The 25,210-nt window shown below is 51.9% G+C and overlaps 1 protein-coding gene across 2 annotated transcripts in view; it reads left to right on the forward strand.

The window, feature by feature from the left end:
• LOC144946220 (cytochrome P450 2F3-like) overlaps window positions 1-25,210 on the forward strand; it is a 57,079-nt gene that overhangs the window by 16,786 nt on the left and 15,083 nt on the right. For both annotated transcript variants that reach the window (XM_078875075.1, XM_078875077.1), the window contains exons 4-6: window positions 3,028-3,177; window positions 5,052-5,212; window positions 6,145-6,321. In XM_078875075.1, coding sequence (XP_078731201.1) covers window positions 3,028-3,177; window positions 5,052-5,212; window positions 6,145-6,321 — 488 coding nt within the window. The remainder of the gene's footprint in view (window positions 1-3,027; window positions 3,178-5,051; window positions 5,213-6,144; window positions 6,322-25,210) is intronic.

Below are 25,210 nucleotides of genomic sequence, written 5' to 3' on the forward strand. Positions count from 1 at the left end.
GCGACTCCTTTGCACCTCGCTGGCGATCATAAAAGAGCTGCCTGCAGTCCGACGGTGGTCCGTAGACTGCAGCCAGCAGCTGCAGTGCCATCTGCAGCGTGGAGCGTTTGTCCTTCGATGCCGATGTAAGAGTGGCGAGGGCGTCGCTGTCGAGGAGCGCCGGCAGCGCGCGGAGAGCCTCGGCATCTGTCCACTGCGCCATTTCCTGGTGCGCGAGGAAGCGCTTCTGGAAGCCGCCCCAGTCGCCATCCTCGCCAACAAACTCCTTGAGTGGAGGTAGCCGTTGGCGCAATGCAGCGGCCGCCGTGGAAGGTCGCTCTCCATTGTCACCGTCACTCTGCTCGGCTTCGGCGCGAACGACGGATGGCATCGCCGGTCGCACCAGTGGTGACGCTCTGTCCGCTGGTGATGACGCGGCAGCCACTGTACGTCCGACGTCGGACGCGAGGCTCAGGCCGGCCACGCCCTCAACAGCTGCTGCGGCGATGGCGGGAGATTTGAAGTCGGGCTCCGTCGAAATGGCGGGAAGGCGCACTGGTCGTCGGCTGTCGTCGCCCCGTGGCGGTCCACCAGCCCCCAGCCGTGTGATCTGTTCCAGCGTGGTGGCAGCAGCGTACAGCAGCTCCGCCAGTTTTGCGTGAGCCTGCCTCAGTCCATCTGTCGACGGATCCCCCCCATCCCAAAGCTGCGGTGTGGATGCATCCGGCCCCGGCTGCTCGATGCCTTCTTCAGCCGTCTCGTGCTCCACAACTGCATCGGTGTCCTCCGCCTCCGGTACCCTGGCTCGAGCTGTCCGGCGCGTGTCCATGTTCGTGGTTGTTCACTTCTGTCACCAGATGTAATATCGTTGAGGACTCTTGGACGCCGGGGTTGGAGGCACACGTATTTATTCCGCGTCAGTTGGCACAATCACGGACATACAACACTGGAGGGGGTATCGGCCCCCTCACCCGGCTAGCTGGGGATACACTTGCTAGCTATGCCTAACCTACCTCCTAGTCCTCCACTAACGGGCTAGGGGAGGCTATCTGGCCCGACACTGGTAAGTCGGGCTTACGGTACCCGGAGTCCCAGACCAGCTCTGATAAGACCACCGGCTCTGGCTCTCGGGACCACGCCACTGGCTCGGTCCTGTGCGGCCCTGATAAGGGCGGCGATCCAGGGGAGTCCAGGGCTCTCTCTGGACGTTCTTCGGTTTTCACTGGTTTAGCTTAACCTATTCCCCGAGCCCTCCGGCTCATCCCCTTTTATACCAAACCCCCCGCTGAGGGGTGGGGCCCCGGGGGATCCCAGCTCCGAGTCAGCCCCCCAGGCTGCCCGATGCGGACGTCGCTGGGAGCACCTGCCCGTGCACCGACATAGCCACGCCCACTGTGCTTCTTTCCCATCTGATCCCATTGTATACAGCCCCTCCGTAACACCCCTACAATAGTGAGCAGCAGCCTGGGGGAAGTTAGCCACACTTAGAATCAGAAGTGGTGTACAGTAAATATTTAATAAATACGTTGCCTCCTACAACAGTGTGTGCGCTTCAGTTGACACACTACAATTGGTGTAGGTAGCATTGTTGCTGGTAACATGATTGTTGTTGATAGCATTATTGTTGTAGGTAGCATTTTTGTTGTAGGTAGCATTGTTGTTGGTAGCATTTTTGTTGTAGGTAGCATCTTTGTTGCTGGTAGCATTGTTGTTGTTGGTAGCATTGTTGTTGTTGGTAACATGATTGTAAGAGATCTGTCCCTCATTCTCACGGCCAAATAAAAGCCTCGGAACGTCAACATCGCATTACAATCTCTGCGGCAGTGAAGGGCCTGCAACTAAAAACCACTGCCAAAGTTGAACGAAGATGCAAAACTAGTAATCAGATCATCGGCGATCGCGTTGCGTCGTCGTTACAAGCAAACGCCCGTGAGATATTCTCGCGTTGCAAAGTGCTTTGTCCTGCACAAAAGTGCGACCCGTTCAATCCTTTCAATCGAAGTCTCACCCACTGAGTCGTTATCCCCAAAAACCACCCCTTTGAGTCGATGGTGCCTTTGCGTTCGCAATATCCTAGCACTCAATTTTGTAATAGGGTTTTACCCTTTCAACTGGTACAAAAAACTGACACCTTTATACAAGGCATCATGTTTGCAATAACCACAACACAAGCAGTAAAAATGCAAACAAAAAGAAACAACTCTGATAATGATAATGATTTGTACCAGTTGAAAGGGTAAAAACCTATTACTATATTTTGCCACTGGTAAAGGAGATGTCTCATAGTACTCAATTTTGTTTTATATAATAGTTACATGCTCTTTGGGTCTTTCGGTAAAGTCACCTAGATACCAGGGGGCTGTGTCACATCGACGCCACCGTTCTTTATAGAGGTGGTGCACGATTTGAACGTTGAAGAGTGAAAATCCGACTAGAAATGTTTCAATCGACCGCTTGTTCTCCTCGCGGTCGGCTTCGTCGAGCCCCCGTTCCTTTAGAGCAGTGTGGTTCTTAACCTTTACTGCAGCCTGCACCCCTTTGGTTGTCAATCGTAAAACAATTATGTTAATAAATACACGGTGCTTCAATAAAATGTTAACACTTCTGAGAATTTGCAACAATAGCGCAAGAAATGTGCCTCCGGGCTCTGGAGACCACCTGGAGAAGATTCCAGGCATTCTGTGACAACGATGGCAAACAAGTGGAGACTTGACTTTTTGAAGCTATTAACATGACATTTGTTATCATGTTACAGTGTATTATTATCTGTTATTTTTCCAATAACGATAGTCTCATATAAGTGTTAACACATTTTGAAGCACCCTGTCCATAGGGTTTGATGAAACAAAGTAAGTTGTAACTTATGTGCCCGTGTTTAATTTGTGTTTCGATGGTTTACCTTCTAAAAAAAAAATCTGCCCACGTCTCGCACCCCCAGAAAGGGCATCTCGCATCCCCAGGGGGTGCAGTGTGCAACCCAGGTTAAGAACCACCGGCCTTGACTGTGTTTGTCTCTCTGCGCATCGTCCGTACCTCCTCCCACCGTAGGGCTGGTGTTTGCGCAGAGTGAGCAGGCGCGCATTCGGAGACGCTTCTCGCTGTCCGTGCTCCGGACGCTGGGCATGGGCAAGAGGAGCGTGGAAGCGGTGGTCGCAGAGGAGGCCGAAGCCCTCCTGCACCGCTTCAAGGACATGAACGGTTGTGCCGGGGCCGGGGGAACTCTAGGGGGAAAAAAAACATTCGGCGGCTGGTGTGGGGGGATGGGGCTGACCAGAGACTTAGCACCCCCCTCCCCCCCGTGAAATCCATTCAACGAGCCGAACATTCATACGCGGCCTCTTTTTTTTCTCAAAGTATTTTATTAACAACACGTTGCCCCTCTAAGATAGAGCCTTTCGAAGGCAGACTTGGTGAGAGGGAGCACAGAGCACGTGGCAGTCTGACGCGATTGGCCGACCCCTTGCCCATAGTCTTTTTTATATTGCAAAGATAAAGGCCCCCCCCCCACTGAGCTACGTAGCTTATTTTTGAGACGCGACCTGGCCACAAATAATAGGTCAACGAAGTGACCGATCGTGTGGAAATTTACAGCAGCCAAATACTCTTAAGCGCACGTTGATTCTAAATGTGGAGGGAAAAACGGGGAGAGAGACACACAGACTCCAAATATACATGAGTCAGGGTCTGGATCGCACCCACAACCTACTGTATACCAGGCGAGGTAGTTAACATCTTGCCACCGTGGTGCCTTAACATGAATATCGTAAGGTGGTAAACAGCCACGGCACAAAATAAAAAAGGAGCCACTGAATGTCTTAAAGCAGTGATTCTCAACCTTTTTAAATCCTTTATATTAAGTTCGCTTGCTTGCTTGCTTGCGTGCTTGCGTGCTTGCTTGCTTGCTTACGACCGTGCAAATCTTTCGGTCGTTTTTTAACCCACTTCCCGTGATCCAATCGAGCTGACATTTTCCACACAGACTCGTTGTGCGAGACAATTAATGTTCGTGAAAAAAAATTCCCAAAATTTTACACTTTTTAGGCAAAAAATATGTATTTTACATATATTCAAATATAACTCATTCATGGCTTTGGCTGAACGTTACAGTGTAAGAGCCCAGAGCGTAACCCCTCCACAGGCCGTGGCGGAGTCGCGCAGTTGGTAGCGCCCTCGCTTCCCATGCCAAAGGTCGCGGGATCGATCCCCGCGTCCTCCACAGGCGAATATATTTTTAAATCCTTTATATTAAGTTCGCTGCCACGCATATAAAGGATTTATAGTGAAAAACTTTGTTTTTACGGGTTATACTTATTTGGCTACTGTGACCCCCTTGTTGAACTTTCTTTCAACCGAGCACCCCACCCTCCCCCTTCTCTGACCTAACGTGGTTCTGAGAAATAAATGTATAAATAATGAACATCGACATTTTAACCAAATGCCCATTTTGTGAGGTATCCTAATTAGCTAGTAACTGCAAGCGAATAATGTTTTTTTTAAACGGATGCTCTGCTTGCGTGAAGTAATTTGTTCGTGCTCGCTGGTTGCTCTTTCAAACCAACGTTGTTTACGATCAACGAGTTTCTAAAGGTCTTTCACGTCGTTCTAGGTTACCACAAGGATCTTCATTTCATCGTAGTTATTTCATACTTGCAGATTCATACGTGACTATATACCAATGACTCTCACGTACGATATAATTTCACGCATTTGTGAACCACCTCGCATACACCCTGGGACATTGCCACGTTACCCCCAGGGGTCCACGTACCTCCAGTTGAGAACTGCTGTCTTAAAGGTTGGCCCAGCAGAAGCCGGTTACCCTAATTTTAACTATGGGTATAAAAACCGTCACAATACCAGGTGCGGTCCGTTTCACTCGCAGCGAATATAAATACGCAACGACGCCATTTGCAAAAGGAGAGGCCATTGTTGCCAGCGTCAGGATCTAAATTGGCCAAATTAAAAAAAATGTTGCGACAATACTGGCAGACTAGCGCGCCAGGTCACGGGTTAGCCAGGGAACTAAACGACACACTTTGAAACCCCCTCTTGACGTTGGTTTCATGCACAAGGGAGGCCATTCGAGACGATGACCCACATCAACTTGGCGACGGGGAACGTGATCTGCTCCATCACGCTGGGCAAGCGGTTCGACTACAGCGACGCGCAGATCATCAACCTGCTCGAGTTGCTCAACAGCAATGTGCAGACGATGGGCAACGCTTGGGCGCAGGTGAGCTTGCTGCGTGCCCAGCCCGCCCGCGGAAATGTTCTTTACGGGGGCCTAAAATACATTTTGCCGTGGCTGAAAGGATTTATTTTCCACGTGCAGGTAAGCGCCCCCGGGTTTATGTCGGGGATGCCGCTCCTGAAATGGTGCGACGGCACATATCGAAACGACGTGAATCGAGGCGATGTACAGGGTAGGTGGAGGTGGCGGCGAGATGTTAACTACCTCGCCTGGTATGCAGGAGGTCGTGGGTTCGATCCCTACCCTGACGCATGCTGTATATTTGGAGTTTGCATGTTTTCTCTCTCTCCCCGTGGTCATGTGGCAGGGGGTGCCTTGACCCCCCCCCCCCTGTGCCAAAAGCTACGAGTTGGGGCCCCTTTGATAACCACCACGAGATATGTTTTCAACGGTTTAGTATTGTAAGTCATAGTTTTTTCTACCGTAAAGAAACGTAACGTAACAGAATTTGCTTTGAATGACAGTAACTTAAATAAAATAACTTTGGACATAGAATAGAACTCCGTTTCTGAGATATGTATTTCATTAGATACGCAAAGAGGTATTACTACGGAGCTGTAGTGGCTGCATTTTGCAAGAACGGAGTGGCCCTGCAGCGTTAAATGTCGGAGACCGTGAACGTAACGAAGTTGTGATTAGGCAAGGGGAGCCGCGGTATGTAATAGCCTCTAGGTGCGACCGTGCGAGACAAATCAAATATTGGGGGTTCCCCACCTGACCGATTGCCAGACCTCCTCCCTCCCAAAACTGACAATGTCGTTACTACGCCACTTGGGACAGCCTTTCTGAAACGGTGATGACCAGTCCCATCCAAGACCGGGGGAGGGGGGGGGGACGTGGTTTTGGGGTCGCCTTATTCCTACCGACAGAGCCTTCATTCCCAGACGGCGGCGCTCCTCCTCTCCTCGTTCCAGGTGTACAACGCGTTCCCCCTGCTGAAGCACTTCCCGGGGCCGCACAAGCAGCTGTTCAAGGACAAGCAGCGGTTATTCGACTTCCTGCAGGTCTATATAGATGAGCACCGGGACGAGCGCACGCCCAACGAGCCGCGGGACTACATCGACGCCTTCATCGACAAGCAGGCCGAGAAGGTTTACGGCGTTTCTTTCGCTATTCGCGCCGAGGGATATACGTTCCCAGAGACGCTCATGAACGGCATATTTGGCGGATTATTTTTTTTTTATGAATTAGTTTAAATAAATACGTAGGCCTACTAAGTGGGTGAATATTATGTATCTCTCATCTCTTTTTATCACGTTACTTTCGTCAATTTTAAAATCACTTTTTCTCACCACTTTTTCTCATCACTTTCTCACTCTTCACTTTCTCTTCACTTTATATTATCACTTTCTCGCATCACATTGTCCCTCGTCACTTTATCTCATCAATGTATTTCTTTGCCGATGCAGTCGTGTAAAGTTCCAGATGCGATTCGCAGATAGCCAACATCGCGGATACCAAGTTCGTGAATAACGTCTTTGTTCAATGGCCGGCAAATAAATCACAATTTTGGCGGTAGTTTAATGGCCAGCTGCCTATCGGACGCAGCTGGGCTTGGGGACCGGCCTGATACTGTGGAGTGAACATGCGGCAGATGGTCTATGACAGGAAGGGGAAAAACTCTGGGGCAAATGGCTGCTATTTAATTTTGAGTAACCAGGTGGGAACTCAAAAGAGAGCAGGATAAACTGTAATTTAGAAAGCGTGACCTGAGTCACCAAAACGACAAGAGAGAAGTACAACAGCGAAACAAATAGAATAAAAAATTGCCAAAGCAATAAAATACAAATCGGAGAAAAAAATCAAACTGTGTTACAAATGACATCGAAAATACTGCCCTGACATAAATGAATGTCAAATAAAATTAATGTTCCGTAACGAAAGTTGGCTCGGTCAAATTACTATAAAGTATCGTTCACCAGTATGAATAAGTGAAGAAACATTCAAATGAAATTTATGTGCTTATTGCACGAGCCTGTAAACGGACAACGATGCATGCGCGTAGCAGAGGTCGCAAACGGGTTTTGATTCCTTACCCATACCCGTACCTGGCCGCACCAGGGTCGCAATCGGGTACCCGTACCCTACCCGATACCCGGCTACCCGTACCCGGCCGGGTATCGGGTAGGGTACGGGTACGGGTACCCGATTGCGACCTCTGGGATGAAGCCACGTTGCAGGCGCGGGTGGGTTGATTCTAGGAACTTGAATTGTGAGAAGAGACAAGACGTTGGGAAATGAGTGACAAACGTTTACTCACCAGTGACTCACGGCCTACCCGTACCCGTACCCGGCCGCACCAGGGTCGCAACCGGGTACCCGATACCCGTACCCTACCCGATACCCGGCTACCCGGCCGGGTACGGGTAGCCGGGTATCGGGTAGGGTACGGGTATCGGGTACCTAGTTGCGACCTCTGGCGCGTAGACAGCCAAAGAGGGGAGAGGCAGATGGGGCTTCTCCTGTCTGGGTAAAGCCACCTGCAGGAGGGAACGACCATCGCATACGCGGCACGGATGTCAAAGTTGCTTCATGCGTGGATTCGATCCCGACCCTGACACCTGTGTGTAACCACTTTGCACGGTGGTGAGGTATTAACTCCCTCGCCTGGTATATAGGATGTCGTGGGATCGATCCCGACCCTGACACTTGCTGTATATTTGGAGTTTACGTGTCTCTCTCCCTGTGGTCATGTGGGTTTTTATCCGGGTCCTCCGGGTTTTCCCTCCACATTTAGAATCAACATCACGCGTTTATGAGTATTTGGCTACTATACATTTCCACGCGATAAGCCACTTTGTTGAGCTATCATTTGTGGCCAAGTCAATTTTGAAAAAGAACTACATAGCTCAGTGGGTCTTACCTGGTTAAAATAAAATACATTGTTTAGTTTTTAGCATACAGGAGGTCGTGAGTTTGATCCTGACCCTTACACTTGTATATTTGGAGTTTGCATGCTCTTCCCATGGTTGTGTAGTAGAGTTAACTACTCGATGTTCACAAACTGGGAGAGCAAATCGTTAACAAGGTTTTCCCGCTCAAACTAACGGTCAGGGTCTCACAAGCTGTGAGAGCTGACCGTAAACAAGGTTTTCCCGCGCGACCAAACGGTCAGGGTCAGATAGGGTGAATTGGGATCGAAAAGCAGATTGGGAACGACCAATCACAGGGTTCCACAAGGTGGCCGGGGATTGGACAACCCGGCCACGAACAAGTATAAAGCCAGAGCGCTCAGAGCTCTCGGGGAGTTCGACTACACGAAGACCCAAGACGGCGGAAGAAGCCTAGGACCCTGGACCAAGCCCTCCAGCCCTTATAAGGGCTAGGGTTCAGAGTAACCAGTGGTCGGGGAGACATCTCCCTAGGTCCAGTCAGAGGACACTGGAAGAGCGGGGTATTAAGTAGCCTGTAGGGTGCGGAGGCTTGTACGTTCTGAGCGTAACGGGTGAGGGGACCGTATACCCCTCAGTGCATAGGGACTGTGTTCATAAGACGAAATAAAGTGTGTGCTACAAAAGACGTTGAAGAGTCCGTCTGTACAACACTACAGTTGCATGGATTTTTCTTCAGATCCTCTGGGTTTCCCTCCACATTTAAAAATAGACAGGAATTCATATTCTTCATATCACCTTGCCATAAATAGCAGGGGTAACCAAAATATTTCCAAAATCATGAACAAACACAATATCCAGGTCCAATTTAACACAGTACATAAAATCCGTGATTTGATCTCATCTGTGAAGGACAAGATTCCTGACATGCAATATTCCGGTGTATACAAACTAAGCTGTATCTGCGGCAGCAGTTACATTGGAGAAACTAAGCGACATGTCTCAGACCATGTTCGTGAACATAAGGCAGATTTGAAACACGGTAGGACCAATTCTTCTGCCGTAGCTGATCATTATTCTAATGTGGCTGGCTCACACGAAATTGATTTCTCTAAAACGATGGTACTTTGCAAGCCTACTGGCTATCAAGAAAGATTTGTTCATGAAGCCATCCACATATCTAGACACAGACACAATTTAAACAGACAAGACAGTTATAAACTCAGCAATCATTGGAAAGATGTCATCAACCACTTTGGGTCATGATTTTATTTGTAATTTCTTGTCAACCTCCACCGTCAGCAGTGTGGATGTGTGGAGCGAGGTGCAATGCCCCCCATCTCTACCCCTCTCTCCCCCTATCTCTCACCCCCTCTCTCTCTCCCTATCTCTACCCCCCTAATCTCTCCCCCCCTCTCTACCGATTCTCTCTCTCCCCTATCTCTGCTCCTATCTCTGCCCCCTCTTCCCTCTATCTCTGCCCTGCTTCTCTCCCCCTATCTCTGCCCCCCTTCTCTCCCCCTCTCTCTTCTCCTATTTCTGCCCCGTCTCTCTCCCCCTAGCTCTGCCCCCTCTCTCCCCCCCTTTGTCTTCTCCTGCATTATCATTGGCTGCCCCGCCCATGCTGCTGACACACTTGGACTGCGCCGCTCAGCGCTGGCTCCACGGCTCTTGTGCCCCACCCACTCCCAGCTTTGGCTCGTCTGTGCCCATGTCAAGCCTTTATAAACAGTTGCAGTTGGAGGCTTGCCTCCCCTTTTCTCTCCACCTGATGACGACCGCTTGTGTTGCGATCGAAACGTCGTGAGTTTTATCTTTATTTTCTATCTACATGACTTTACCGAAAGAACCAAAGAATAGGCGTTTCGAGTATTTGGCTGCTATAAATTTCCACACGATAAGCCACTTCGTTGAGCGATCATTCGTGGCCAGGTCACTTCCGAAAAAGAGATCTATAGCCTCACCTGGTAAAATAAAATAAAAAGTTTCATTCAAGATATCTGTTTGTGGAGGAGGTGATTGCAGCTGCCGTGGCGAGTTCAGATACGATGTCAGGTGGTAAACCCGATGTTTGCGGAGCATTCAGCTTCCCGATGATGTTTTCGTTCTGCCACTTGTTCCTCCGTCAGCCCTCGATGATGCGCGGCATGCGGCCGAGTCTTTCTGCGGCGTTCTCGATTTGGGGTGCATTATTGGGAGGTTGGCGAGGTCTGTTTGGGCGGTCAGGCCCTTCGTCTTGATAGCCGGTGTATTGCCGGAGTGTTACTGCTTCCTGGTGAAGCTGTGCTGGTGAGAACACGTTCCTTCAGAGTAGGCAGGTAGGAACTTGGTTGGATAGCGCGGCGTTCAGGGGGGGGGCAGTTGGATGAGTGGGCATGTTTACCCTTCCCCCCCCACCCTCCCCGACATCGTCAACCAATTGCGGCGTAGCTCAGTGTTCAGTGGGGAGGGGCATGGGTGGGCGGAATTCCGGATATGCACGACAGACAGACAAATAATCCCTGGTGGGCAGTGTGGAACCTGTTGTTCCTACCTGTATAATGGGAGAGAGGACTGCACTGCCCCGGACTGAAAACATATCCACGCAGTAGCCTACAACACCGGTATGATGCATGTCGGTCACTTATTCAAGCACTATCCAGGCACGACTCTGCTTAGCTTCGGAGTATAACCTATTACAGTACAGTCTGTTCTGCTGTAATGCTGCTTGTTGTTTTAATAACGCGAATTAGATATATAACGCGATTAATTGTTAGAGAACACGTTTTTTTTAATAACGCGGATGATAATTGGATGTAACGTGATCGAGTGAACAGAACGACATCGCACGAGTAGGAATACGAGTTTGAACATGCTGCCTTGGCGTAGCATCATCACACAGGGCATTGGGATGGTGCTTGATGATTCTAGATGCTACCCACATGCCTCAGTCTTTGTTCAGCCTGCGTACGCATTTCACGTGTTATCGTGGACTGTGCTTTTTATCCTATATTATTTATAATAACGCAATTTTTCCATAACGCGGTGTTCTTCAGGAACGCAAAAACTACCACGGTGTTAAACTGCAGTTCAATGAAAAAACTTCAACTAAGAAAAGGTGGCGAATTGTTATCTCCCTTGCCTGGAATGTAGGAGGACATGGGTTCGATCCTTGATGCCTGCTGGACAGGCAGTCCCCGAGTTACGGAAGGGTTAGGTTCCCGAGAACAATCCGTACTCCGAATTTTCCGTATGTAGGAAACTCAACAATTTCCCCTCCTACCCGATTACTAGGTCCGTCCATTTTCTATCACTACCTATCTCGGCCTCGCCGTGCGCTGCGTTGCACCGCTAGTCGAGTAGATAACCATGTGTTCAATAAACCCTCGGAGCCAGGATGACCGTCCAACTCCAATCGTCATTTATTGATTGTAACAGGTAAAACTGGTGAGAAAACACAGATACAGCATCTGTTATAATTCGGAAACACCCACACAATTGTAATAAAGGACTCAATCCTGGTTCTGTCTCCGTCGTCCTTTATTCGGGTTCTTACACCTTTCCCGCACGGCCCTCGCTCAGAGCTCTCCCCTTGGCAGCTCCATAGCTGCTCTTGCTCCCGTAGCCTCCACACCTCTGCAGCTCCGCTGCAGATCCCCGGTGCAGTCCTCCGGCTGCCCTCACTGCAGCTCCACCGCTGCCCTCACTGCAGCTCCACCGCTGCCCGTCGCTCCTCCGTGCTTGGTCACCGCTGGCCGACGGTGCCAAGTCTTACTCTCCATATGTGTGGCGATCTCGCCACTCCTCGACCTCCGCCCTGCGTGGCCTCACTGTAACTCTATCTCCCACACTCTCTCTTCCACCCCGCTGGCTGGCGCCGTCATGAGCCCCTCAGCCACCAGGCTGAGGCACGGCGACCACCCAACGCGGTCTCCACTCTTCACTCCCCCGACTGACCCAGATCTCTTCCTGTCTCCCCGCTATACCATCTCCCCCCACGTGACCCTGACTCCTCCCTCTCGGATCGTCACATCCGGCCCGCCCATTTACGCCCACATTACACCACCCTCCCCCGTAGAGAAAATTCCAGCCGTCCTCGGCTGAAACAGAACAAAATAATGCGGGCGAAGGCATCACAACCAGGAGTCCCCCAGACACAACGGAGATTATAACAACAACACAAGTAACGAAAGGGGAGGGATCAGGAACCGGAACAGAACAACAACAATAATAAAAGCACAAAGCACAACAACGGCAACCGACACGCAAGAATGGCACACGCGCACAACCCAGAAATGTGGTGTCTTAGAGCGTGTCCATGTTGTTGTTCCATCGGCTCGGCTCAAGTCCAACATCAAAGAGCAAGTGGTAGAGCAGAATGACGAACAGGCGCTCAATTGCTCCTTTAAGTCCTCATCCAGTTAGCACACCAGGTAACACCCAGTGTGTGGCAGGCGCCGAAGATCTGTGACGAGAAGGAGAATCCAATCCCTGAGGCACAGCACAACAACGCACATCCGCATGTCGTACACGACAGCCACCCGGCCCCAGGGTAGTGGAGATGATGTAATTCCGGCCCGTTTAAGAAAACACCAATAATTACCCAAAATAACGCGATGGATGCCCCAGTATTTACATTTTAACAACAATATTATTTACACGTGACAACAACAACAAAAAATGTCTGCTCTTACCCACCAGCAGTCCTCCCTTGAGGACCAGCACAGACATCACACGTACACAGCATGTACCCACGGCCACTCTCAACAAAACCCCTAGTCGCACACCCTCACGTGGAGAGAGCCAGGCTCCCCAGCGGTAACGTTTAACTCGCCCTAACCCTCACTGTGGTCGTCAAACCACAGCAACATCCTCTGATCATACTCTCGGCTAGTGCAATTTCGGGGATGAGCAGCAACTCGGCCATGCTCCTCCCTTACTATCCCATCAGCGATGGACACACACCAGCCTCTTATAGTCTAACGCTTTATAGCCAAGGGAAGATTAATCCCTCGGCAAGGCCAGACACCAACGACCCCCCCTACGGGGTAATGTTCTCTTATAGAGACAATAACGCCCTAACCCAGATCCCGTGAGCCCCCGGCACACCAGGTTCAGTCTGCCACCGCACAACTGAACCATGACTCCCCGAGCCATATGAGCACACGGCCCATTAGTTTGAGACATACCACGGAGGTTTCGCCTCCGGGCTGTCAGGTCAGCCATCAGCCATTGGCCGATGTGACCACAACTCGTGCATCACCCAATCAACAATGGCAGGCATAACAGATGGAATATTTGCCCCACCGAGGTTTTTCCCGCGCGCTCAAAATGGCGGCCCCCTTCGCCAAGCGCATTCTCGCAATACCTCGCGCGCACTCAAAATGGCGGCCCTTTTGCGCAAAGCGCATCGTCGCCATACCCCGCGTGCGCGCAAAATGGCGGCCCAACGTGCGAACACGTGGCCAGTTTTCTCCGTGCGTGCACCCCACCAACGATAGACGCACAGCCCCAGCTTGCTGCGCACAGCAGTCATATCGGGGAATTTTTTACCAATATTTTACCAAACACATTGGTTACACACACCAACTCGCAAAGCAACTCCTGGCTGCATGCAATCAACCGAATGAGCGACGCCACTTGGCGCCAATTTACGGTCCCATCACCATTAACATCTGAGCCACCCACAACGGCGTCATCGCGCACCCTCATCGCGCGCTCTCTCTCTCAAAAAGCGCAATTACCTATAATATACACGCAATCTCGTGTGCATAAACACCCATACAACCAAATTTTTGGGTCCCCCTCGAATTTGTTACCAATTTTCAAACCGGTATGCACAATTAATAACACTCCCAAACCCAATAGTCAACCAATGCATTGCACCCCGTAACCGTACAGAACAGTGTAACAGCACATGCAGTCAGCATATCGTGATCACACGCGTACATTTAAGCACAATAGCAAGCAGATCTGCAGGCAACCAACACACCATTAATCCAGTCGTAACATTGCAGCAACAACACAAATATTCTCTCTCTTGCAACCAACCACATCGCACGCAGCATCTCGCAGCACCATACTCCAAAAAAAATATTTTTCAATCAAGCCCGTCGCACACGGTAACCCACAAGATGGTACAGCGCAGGATACCCAACGCTCCCGAGTTAATAATTAACTTCGCCATCAAGATAACAACTCCACACCACAGCACACACACACAATTTGACACTCAGCAAGCACAGCAGACTCTCCGTCCATCCTCAACACACACACACACACTAATTGACACCGAGCAACAAGCAGATAGCACGTTCATCGTCAACACACACACATACACACAGCCCGAACCGCGCTCCGCACACTCGAGACATGAGAAAAATCGCCCCCCGGCCCTCGAAAGATGGGTGAGGTGTGTGTTAAGGCCGGGTGCGTATCGTTACGACTCGCCCGGGGCTGCAGCAAGCAGAGGACAGCAGGGTGGTAACTTGAGACGCCTCGCAGAACTCGAACGATGACTTGACTGCTCCGATGTCTCGCACCCGAGCCAGGACGGGAGAGCTCCCGCCCCAGCAGCTGCAGAGTCGTCGTCCTCTCCTCGCAGCTCCTCCTCGCAAAACAGCAGCTCACAGCAGGCTGCTCACCCCGCGGCACCTCCAGATGGCAGCGCAAGGCTGCCTCTCCGCCGCGATGTTGAAGATGGCGGCGTCTCCCCGCCGCGGTGAAGACAAGATGGCGGCTTCCCGCCGTTTCTCCCCTGCCACGCCCAAGATGGCGTCTTCGTGCCGCGTGGCAGATGGCGCTGGCAGCGCAGGCAAGGCGGCGGCCTGCAGACCACCATCGGCTCTCCCCACCGCCGTCCTCGGCGTGGTGAGCTCACACAGTTGCGCCAGCACGATTTTCAAGGTCTCCAGCTGCGCCGCCATCTGTCTCAATCGTAAGTCGGATGATGTAGCAGATGATGGCGCAGGAATATTCTTTCTTCTGAGCTGTTTTGACATGCCGTTTCACTTCTGACACCAGTGTAATAAAGGACTCAATCCTGGTTCTGTCTCCGTCGTCCTTTATTCGGGTTCTTACACCTTTCCCACACGGCCCTCGCTCAGAGCTCTCCCCTTGGCAGCTCCATAGTTGCTCTCGCTCCCGTAGCCTCCACACCTCTGCAGCTCCGCTGCAGATCCCCGGTGCAGTCCTCCGGCTGCCCTCACTGCAGCTCCACCGCTGCCCGTCGCTCCTCCGTGCTTGGTCACCGCTGGCCGACGGTGCCAAGTCTTACTCTCCATATGTGTGGCGATCTCGCCACTCCTCGACCTCCGCCCTGCGTGGCCTCACTGTAACTCTATCTCCCACACTCTCTCTTCCACCCCGCTGGCTGGCGCCGTCATGAGCCCCTCAGCCACCAGGCTGAGGCACGGCGACCACCCAACGCGGTCTCCACTCTTCACTCCCCCGACTGACCCAGATCTCTTCCTGTCTCACCGCTATACCATCTCCCCCCACGTGACCCTGACTCCTCCCTCTCGGATCGTCACATCCGGCCCGCCCATTTACGCCCGCATTACACAATGAACACCACAGCATCAGAACATTGTCTCAGATAACAATAGATCCTGGAAGGACCAGGCCCCCACATTACCCCTGAACAACTAGACAAAGGCACAAGCTGGTGTGTTGCATACAGGCACATAGTGTATTCATCCCACTGCACCCCAAATGTACAGCATTACACTTAACACTAAACTGTGGATGAGGCGCTGGCAGCGCAGGCAACATAGGCACAAGTCTGACTCGACCTACTAAATCACAAGTAACATCCACAATAAGGAAAGTCACAGGCTTCGTTACTAACTAGGCCTCGTATTTACTACAACAACTTAACGGCACCATAAAGGCATTTACATTGCTATAACGGTCATTCCAACATTACAACAGCATTTCCAATATTATAGGAATATAAACAACTTACAGATAATGCTTCTTAAGCTCCCACAATGGACAAGTGCGGCTGTGGTCTCACTGAGATGCGATGCGTGCCGCCATCTTGACTTATCTGTGTAATGGCTGACGCCCGCGTGGTACAGTGGAAATCTAACATCGTCACTTCCTGGTCACGTGACCAACATTAGCATAAAAAAACAGGAACTTCCTGTGAACACACGCTCCACATCTGCCGTAAGGCAAGACACTCCCCGTCTGGTATCTAGGAGATACCACCATTTATTTCCTATCTCATAAACAAGTGTATAACAACTTCAACGGGTCGACTTATTTGTCCATATCTTTGCGAGAGAGAAGTAGTACTATCTCGACTATGGGCCTGATGAAAGTTCTTGCGACACCTTGCTTCGCAATCATAACCTTGACCTTTTGAACTTTTCCATCGGCACTTGGAATCGACTTGAGGATGCGGCCCATTGGCCACTCATTCCGTTTGGCTTGGTTGTCCTTCAGTAGGACGAGGTCGCCTTCTTGGATGTCTGGTCTATTAGACTGCCACTTGTTGCGCACTTGGAGTGTCGTAAGGTACTCGTTTTTCCAGCGACGCCAGAACGTGTTCGCGAAGCTCTGCACTTGTCTCCATTGACGTCTGTAGAGGTCTGCAGTGCTGGCTTCCTCGGTAGGTGCTGTGAGCACATCTGTCTTCTGGGTAAGAAGTGTAGCAGGAGTCAAGATGAATGGTGACTCCGGGTCGGTTGAGACGGGGATCAGGGGTCTTGAGTTAATTATGGCTGAGACCTCGGCCATGAGAGTGGTCAAGACCTCGTGAGAGAGCCGTGTGGACCCGACATCACATAGCATGGAGTCGAGAATGCGTCGAGCAATCCCGATCATGCGTTCCCAGGCTCCACCCATGTGCGAAGAGTGGGGAGGATTGAAGATCCATGTGCAGCCTTGGTCACTAAGGTATTTCCTGACAGAATAATCTTCGACATTCTCCGTATTGATCTTAAGCTCTTTACATGCTCCTATGAAATTGGTTTCACAATCAGAACGGAGTTGCTTGGCTGGCCCTCTGATGGCGAAGAACCTCCGGAGTGCATTTATAAAGCTCGAAGAGTCCATGGACTCGATGACTTCGATGTGCACTGCTCGTGTACTCATACAGGTGAACAGCACTGCCCAACGTTTGCTGTTCGCGAGCCCTCCTCTGGTGCGGCGGGAGATGACTGTCCACAGTCCGAACACGTCAATCCCTACAGAGGTGAAGGGAGGTTCCACACTGAGTCGATCGGCTGGGAGGTCTGCCATTTTCTGTTCTTCCTGTTTTCCACGTAGCTTGTGACACCGGATACACTTGTGGATTGTGCTGGCGATGCACCTCTTTGCTCCAACGATCCACAGCCCTGCAGATCGGATTGCTCCTTCTGTGAAGTGCCGACCTTGGTGCTTGACCTTCTCGTGGTAGTGGCGCACGAGTAAGATTGCGATGTGGCTCTGGCTTGGGATTATGAGGGGGTTGCGTTCATTCTCATCTAATTTTGCATTCCCTAGCCGACCACCGATCCTGAGCAAGTCGTCTTTGTCCATCCCGGGGTTTAGCTTCCTGAGGGTGTTAACCCTAGGAAGGTCTTCTCCCTTGTTGATGGCCTTGATCTCACTTGCATAAGCTGCCTGTTGCACACAGCAGAAGATTGATTTCCTTGCTCTGGAAAACTCGTCTTCAGTGCGTGGCACTGTGCAGTAATGCCATCCATTGCAGCTACCAGTGGTGCCTCTCATCGGGCGATGGAAGCAGTCTGCGATATGCGTTAAATGTGCTATCGCTCGCATGAGCGTCGTCCATTTCGAGAAATGTTCAAAATGGTGTGGACTCAGTGGACTTCTCGGTCGCACATTTGTTACGAAAAATGTCACTAGAGGACGAATCTCCTTGTCGGACTCGGGCTCTAAGAGTCCAAAGGTCTCCTTGGTAGTACATGGGCCAACGTCACGTCGTAACAGGAACGCTGGACCCGTCAGCCAGATGGTTTGATTCAGCAGAGATGCAGGGACGGACCTAGTTGCGAGATCTGCTGGATTCTGGTCAGTTGGAACGTAATTCCATTGCTCCGGCTGCGTCGATCTCCTGATGCGCTCCACCCGGTTGCTGATGTAGGTGTAGAACCTTCTGGTTTGGTTGTTTATGTAGCCTAGTATGACCTTACTGTCCGTGTAGAACTTGACCGCGTCCAGTTTGACGTCAAATTCGTCTAAGATCAGTTCCGTCACCTCTGTAGCAAGAATGGCTCCACACAGCTCGAGCCTTGAGATGGTATGTTCCGGTTGTGGGGCCTTGCCGTGGAACTCCTTCCAGAATTCCCACTCGGACGATAGCTCCGAGTCGAGGAACGGAGAGGCCACGGTCACAGCGACCACCGCCACGACCACCAGCAGAGCGACGAGCAGCGGCTTCACCTTAGTCTTCTTCCCGTCAGTCAGGACTGGCTTGGAGAAACGTGGAGGAACAAACTCCAACGAAGACGGTGGATGTACAAGCGAAGTCATGGTGGTTTCTTCGTAAGTCTGCACGGTACAGCGTTGACTTCTCTCGCCGAGTTTCTCTTTCAGCGTGAAGTGGTTGGGGCACGGTTTGAAGAGCGACGTGCGTCCATTCGTGAGCACACTCGTTCTGAATGTGCTAATGTGGTCTGGTTTGTGTATTCCCTTAAGACAAACGTCACCTACGATGACCCATCCTAGGTCGAGTCTCTGGGCATAGGGAGCGTCGTGAGGTCCATTGCGTTGGTTACAAACCTTGTGGACTCTCAGCATGTCCCTGCCGAGCAGAAGTAAAATCTGTGCCGCGTAATCCAATGGCGGGATGAACTCTGCTATGGGTTTCAGGTGTGGGTGGTGACGTGCAACTTCGGGCGTGGGAATCTCACTCCTGTCGTCCGGTATCTCGTTGCACTCTGTCACCGTAGGAAGGGCTAGCTTCATGGTGCTATCTATGGTTTCCACCATGAGGCCGCTCGCTCTTCTTCCCGCTGTCTCCATCAGTCCTGAGCATGTTCTGAGCGTGTATGGAAAGGAATTCCCACCCACACTTAGCTGATCAAAGAACTCTGACTTTGCCAAAGACCTGTTGCTCTGGTCGTCCATTATGGCGTACATCCTTACTGCCCTTTCAGGATGTCCTTTGGGATAGACTCGGACGAGGCATATCTTTGAGCAAGATCTTCCTTTGAAGCCTTCTCCACAGACTTCTGTGCATTTGGTTGTGATTGACGAAGTGAGTGCGGCGGTCTCGCCTTGCTCCCCGCCGTGCTCTGCTTCGGGATCGGAAGCCTTAGTGCTACTGGGTTTTGAGTAAAATGTGTGCAGAGCAGTTGCGTGTTTGTCGCTGCCACATTCCTCGCACTTGATATCTGCCTTGCAATTCCTTGCAAGGTGGTTAGTAGAAGCACAGCATTTGAAGCACACTCCAAATTCTTTCAGCATGTTCTTCCGCTCTTCCAATGGCTTCCTCCTGAACTCACGGCATTTCTGGATGGAGTGAGGTTTATCATGCAATGGGCATTGCTTCTCTGGATCCTCTATCTTTTTCTTTGTGGTGGTTGCCTGGACGGAGTTTGCGAATGTCGCAGGAGAGACCTCAGTCTTGTGTACGGAAATTGGCACTCTCGCTGTTCCTCGTTTCTCTGTTGTCCTTTCCATTTTTGGGAGATCTGGACTGGAAATCCCCGTGGTGCCAAACATGAAACTCGGGTCATTTCTAGTCTTAGCCAGGTTGCGGATAAACTTTGAGAAAAAAGAGAATGGGGGGAATGCAACCTGATGCTCTGACTTGTATCTTGAACCCGCTGTTCTCCATTTTTCCTGCACGTCAAATGGCAATTTCTCTACGATGGGGTTCACGCCATGGTAGGTATTCAAGAAAATGAGACCTGGTAAGTAGGGATCAGCCTGGGCTGATTCAAGCTCCATCAAAAGATCTCCAAGCTCCCGTAACCTTTTATTGTCTTGACCAGAGATTTTTGGAAAGTTCTGCAACTTCTTGAAGAGAGCCTTCTCAATGGCTTCTGGGCTACCATAGCACTCCTCGAGCCTCTCCCACACCGCATGCAGGCTTGAGGCGGGGTCGTCAATGTTTGCTGACCGGATCCTCTTTGCGTACTCTGCAGATTCATTTCCTAACCATTTCACCAACAGGTCGGGTTCTTCACTTGCAGAAATGTCTGCATTTCGGATTGCATTCCTGAAGGTAGATCTCCAGGCTCGATAGTTCTCAGAGTGGTCATCAAACTTAACGAGTCCTGTGTTTATTAGTTCACGGTGAGCCAGGTACCTAGCAAAGTCTCCTAGTCCTGCTGATCCAGGGTGTGTCCATACTGGCGCTTGTGAGGCGGCATTATTGGCTGTATTGCCTAGCATGCCGTCATTTGCAATGGCGTTGGACTGTGGGCCCAAAGGGTTTCGATCACGTTGGTTGGATCCTCTTTTGTGACTGTCTGGAATGTGGGTCTGACTTGGTGCATCCACGTCTGACCCCACGTGCGCGACGCTGAGTTGGCGACTAACTGCCAGGGCGGGATATGCATTTCCACCATTCCTGTAGACAGCATTCATGTTCATTCGGAGTGGAGATGGCGATGCCTGAACGTCCACCCTTTGTTCAGTATGGTTTGGTGGAGGAGCATTGATGCATTGTTCAGACCAGTCCAAAATATTTTTTCTGGTGAGTTGATCACGGTCCTTGACAGGTATCTGAGTGCCAAACTCACTCCAATTCTCTTTCTTATTCATGTTGGCTGCTGCCTCGAGCACCTCTGCCTGGGCCCTTGCAGCAGCTGCTTCTTTTTTGAGTTGTAGGGTGCTTAACTTAGCATCCAGCTCAATTTTCTTCCGTGTGGCGGTAGCCACTGTAGCCACTAATGTACTCTCTGCTATGCTTGCTTCTTCTTGTATGCGAGCCTTTTCAATTAGCATGGCTTCCTCTTCAGCCATGTAGGCAATACGGGCGCTTGCTGCTTCTGCTGCTGCGCGTGCCTGAGCTGCTGCCATACTAGTAGATGATGTCTGTGAGTGCGCTGAGGCTTTAGATCTTGTGGTGGACCTGGATGAGACAGAGTGCTGAGATCGTGTCTCTCTTAAGCCCTCCACACGGTCCATTGCATCTTGTATCACTGCCTGCACATTATCATCGAGCAGTTCAAGGAAGTGCTCTTGTCTGCGCACTCCCTCAATGCCCTCATCTGTTTTCACCTTCATCAGGAGGGAGATGTATCTATTTGCCAGGAGCTTGTAGCTTGAGCTGCTCACATTTATTCGCTGGATGGCCCGCTGAATTGAGGCCACTGTGTCTGAGGCATTTGAAGCTTCAGATAAATCTGCTTCAACCCGGTTCCATGCCCGTTGTATCCTGGCATCCAGGTCCTGTTTCTCAGCCTCATAGCTTTCCAAGGCCCGTTGCGTCAACCTGACCTCCCTCTGGGGCCTTGAACTCCCTTGGTCCTCTTGAGGCAGGATGGGAGATCCTGGATTGCTTGGTTCACCTTCTTCAGCATCTCTCCCTGCTGAACTGTGGCTTTCCATGCTGCGATGCTTGCAGCACGATTTTAATATAGACTCGTTGCAGGGCTCCTTGCTTGTTGCAGGCTGACTGCAGGGCTGGCTGCAGAGCTGGCTGCAGAGTTGACTGCAGGGCTGGCTGCAGAGCTGGCTGCAGGGCTGGCTGCAGAGCTGGCAGCAGAGCTGGCTGCAGAGCTGGCTGCAGGGCTGGCTGCAGAGCTGGCTGCAGAGCTGGCTGCAGAGCTGGCTGCAGGGCTGTCTGCAGAGCTGATTGCAGAGCTGGCTGCAGAGCTGGCTGCAGAGCTCGCTGCAGGACTTCTTGGGAGCTTTAAGAAGAGTATCTTTTTACTTGGCTGCAGAGAGTTGGCTGCAGCACTGGTTGGGAGCTTCAAGAATAATATCTTTATACTATATCGGCCTCGCCGTGCGCTGCGTTGCACCTCTAGTCGAGTAGATAACCATGTGTTCAATAAACCCTCGGAGCCAGGATGACCGTCCAACTCCGATCGTCATTTATTGATTGTAACAGGTAAAACTGGTGAGAAAACACAGATACAGCATCTGTTATAATTCGGAAACACCCACACAATGAACACCACAGCATCAGAACATTGTCTCAGATAACAATAGATCCTGGAAGGACCAGGCCCCCACATTACCCCTGAACAACTAGACAAAGGCACAAGCTGGTGTGTTGCATACAGGCACATAGTGTATTCATCCCACTGCACCCCAAATGTACAGCATTACACTTAACACTAAACTGTGGATGAGATACTTCGTCATCACTCTCAGGATCGCAACATAGGCACAAGTCTGACTCGACCTACTAAATCACAAGTAACATCCACAATAAGGAAAGTCACAGGCTTCGTTACTAACTAGGCCTCGTATTTACTACAACAACTTAACGGCACCATAAAGGCATTTACATTGCTATAATGGTCATTCCAACATTACAACAGCATTTCCAATATTATAGGAATATAAACAACTTACAGATAATGCTTCTTAAGCTCCCACAATGGACAAGTGCGGCTGTGGTCTCACTGAGATGCGATGTGTGCCGCCATCTTGACTTATCTGTGTAATGGCTGATGCCCGCGTGGTACAGTGGAAATCTAACATCGTCACTTCCTGGTCACGTGACCAACATTAGCATCAAAAAACAGGAACTTCCTGTGAACACACGCTCCACATCTGCCGTGAGGAAAGACACTACCTGTACCGTATCGCTGTACATATGCGTCAACCTGACCTCCCTCTGGGGCCTTGAACTCCCTTGGTCCTCTTGAGGCAGGATGGGAGATCCTGGATTGCTTGGTTCACCTTCTTCAGCATCTCTCCCTGCTGAACTGTGGCTTTCCATGCTGCGATGCATGCAGCACGATTTTAATGTAGACTCGTTGCAGGGCTCCTTGCTTGTTGCAGGCTGACTGCAGGGCTGGCTGCAGAGCTGGCTGCAGGGTTGACTGCAGGGCTGGCTGCAGGGCTGGCTGCAGAGCTGGCTGCAGGGCTGGCTGCAGGGCTGGCTGCAGGGCTGGCTGCAGGGCTGGCTGCAGGGCTGGCTGCAGGGCTGGCTGCAGGGCTGGCTGCAGGGCTGGCTGCAGGGCTGGCTGCAGGGCTGGCTGCAGAGCTGGCTGCAGGGCTGGCTGCAGGGCTGGCTGCAGGGCTGGCTGCAGGGCTGTCTGCAGGGCTGTCTGCAGGGCTGTCTGCAGAGCTGGCTGCAGAGCTGGCTGCAGAGCTGGCTGCAGAGCTGGCTGCAGAGCTGGCTGCAGAGCTGGCTGCAGAGCTGGCTGCAGAGCTGGCTGCAGAGCTGGCTGCAGAGCTGGCTGCAGAGCTGGCTGCAGAGCTGGCTGCAGAGCTGGCTGCAGAGCTGGCTGCAGAGCTGGCTGCAGAGCTGGCTGCAGAGCTGGCTGCAGAGCTGGCTGCAGAGCTGGCTGCAGAGCTGGCTGCAGAGCTGGCTGCAGAGCTGGCTGCAGAGCTGGCTGCAGAGCTGGCTGCAGAGCTGGCTGCAGAGCTGGCTGCAGAGCTGGCTGCAGAGCTGGCTGCAGAGCTGGCTGCAGAGCTGGCTGCAGAGCTGGCTGCAGAGCTGGCTGCAGAGCTGGCTGCAGAGCTGGCTGCAGAGCTGGCTGCAGAGCTGGCTGCAGAGCTGGCTGCAGAGCTGGCTGCAGAGCTGGCTGCAGAGCTGGCTGCAGAGCTGGCTGCAGAGCTGGCTGCAGAGCTGGCTGCAGAGCTGGCTGCAGAGCTGGCTGCAGAGCTGGCTGCAGAGCTGGCTGCAGAGCTGGCTGCAGAGCTGGCTGCAGAGCTGGCTGCAGAGCTGGCTGCAGAGCTGGCTGCAGAGCTGGCTGCAGAGCTGGCTGCAGAGCTGGCTGCAGAGCTGGCTGCAGAGCTGGCTGCAGAGCTGGCTGCAGAGCTGGCTGCAGAGCTGGCTGCAGAGCTGGCTGCAGAGCTGGCTGCAGAGCTGGCTGCAGAGCTGGCTGCAGAGCTGGCTGCAGAGCTGGCTGCAGAGCTGGCTGCAGAGCTGGCTGCAGAGCTGGCTGCAGAGCTGGCTGCAGAGCTGGCTGCAGAGCTGGCTGCAGAGCTGGCTGCAGAGCTGGCTGCAGAGCTGGCTGCAGAGCTGGCTGCAGAGCTGGCTGCAGAGCTGGCTGCAGAGCTGGCTGCAGAGCTGGCTGCAGAGCTGGCTGCAGAGCTGGCTGCAGAGCTGGCTGCAGAGCTGGCTGCAGAGCTGGCTGCAGAGCTGGCTGCAGAGCTGGCTGCAGAGCTGGCTGCAGAGCTGGCTGCAGAGCTGGCTGCAGAGCTGGCTGCAGAGCTGGCTGCAGAGCTGGCTGCAGAGCTGGCTGCAGAGCTGGCTGCAGAGCTGGCTGCAGAGCTGGCTGCAGAGCTGGCTGCAGAGCTGGCTGCAGAGCTGGCTGCAGAGCTGGCTGCAGAGCTGGCTGCAGAGCTGGCTGCAGAGCTGGCTGCAGAGCTGGCTGCAGAGCTGGCTGCAGAGCTGGCTGCAGAGCTGGCTGCAGAGCTGGCTGCAGAGCTGGCTGCAGAGCTGGCTGCAGAGCTGGCTGCAGAGCTGGCTGCAGAGCTGGCTGCAGAGCTGGCTGCAGAGCTGGCTGCAGAGCTGGCTGCAGAGCTGGCTGCAGAGCTGGCTGCAGGACTTCTTGGGAGCTTTAAGAAGAGTATCTTTTTACTTGGCTGCAGAGAGTTGGCTGCAGCACTGGTTGGGAGCTTCAAGAATAATATATTTTTACTATCTCGGCCTCGCCGTGCGCTGCGTTGAACCGCTAGTTGAGTAGATAACCATGTGTTCAATAAACCCTCGGAGCCAGGATGACCGTCCAACTCCGATCGTCATTTATTGATTGTAACAGGTAAAACTGGTGAGAAAACACAGATACAGCATCTGTTATAATTCGGAAACACCCACACAATGAACACCACAGCATCAGAACATTGTCTCAGATAACAATAGATCCTGGAAGGACCAGGCCCCCACATTACCCCTGAACAACTAGACAAAGGCACAAGCTGGTGTGTTGCATACAGGCACATAGTGTATTCATCCCACTGCACCCCAAATGTACAGCATTACACTTAACACTAAACTGTGGATTAGATACTTCGTCATCACTCTCAGGATCGCAACATAGGCACAAGTCTGACTCGACCTACTAAATCACAAGTAACA

Source organism: Lampetra fluviatilis, chromosome 40, assembly GCF_964198595.1.
Source record: "Lampetra fluviatilis chromosome 40, kcLamFluv1.1, whole genome shotgun sequence".
NCBI classification, from domain to species: Eukaryota; Metazoa; Chordata; class Hyperoartia; order Petromyzontiformes; family Petromyzontidae; genus Lampetra; species Lampetra fluviatilis.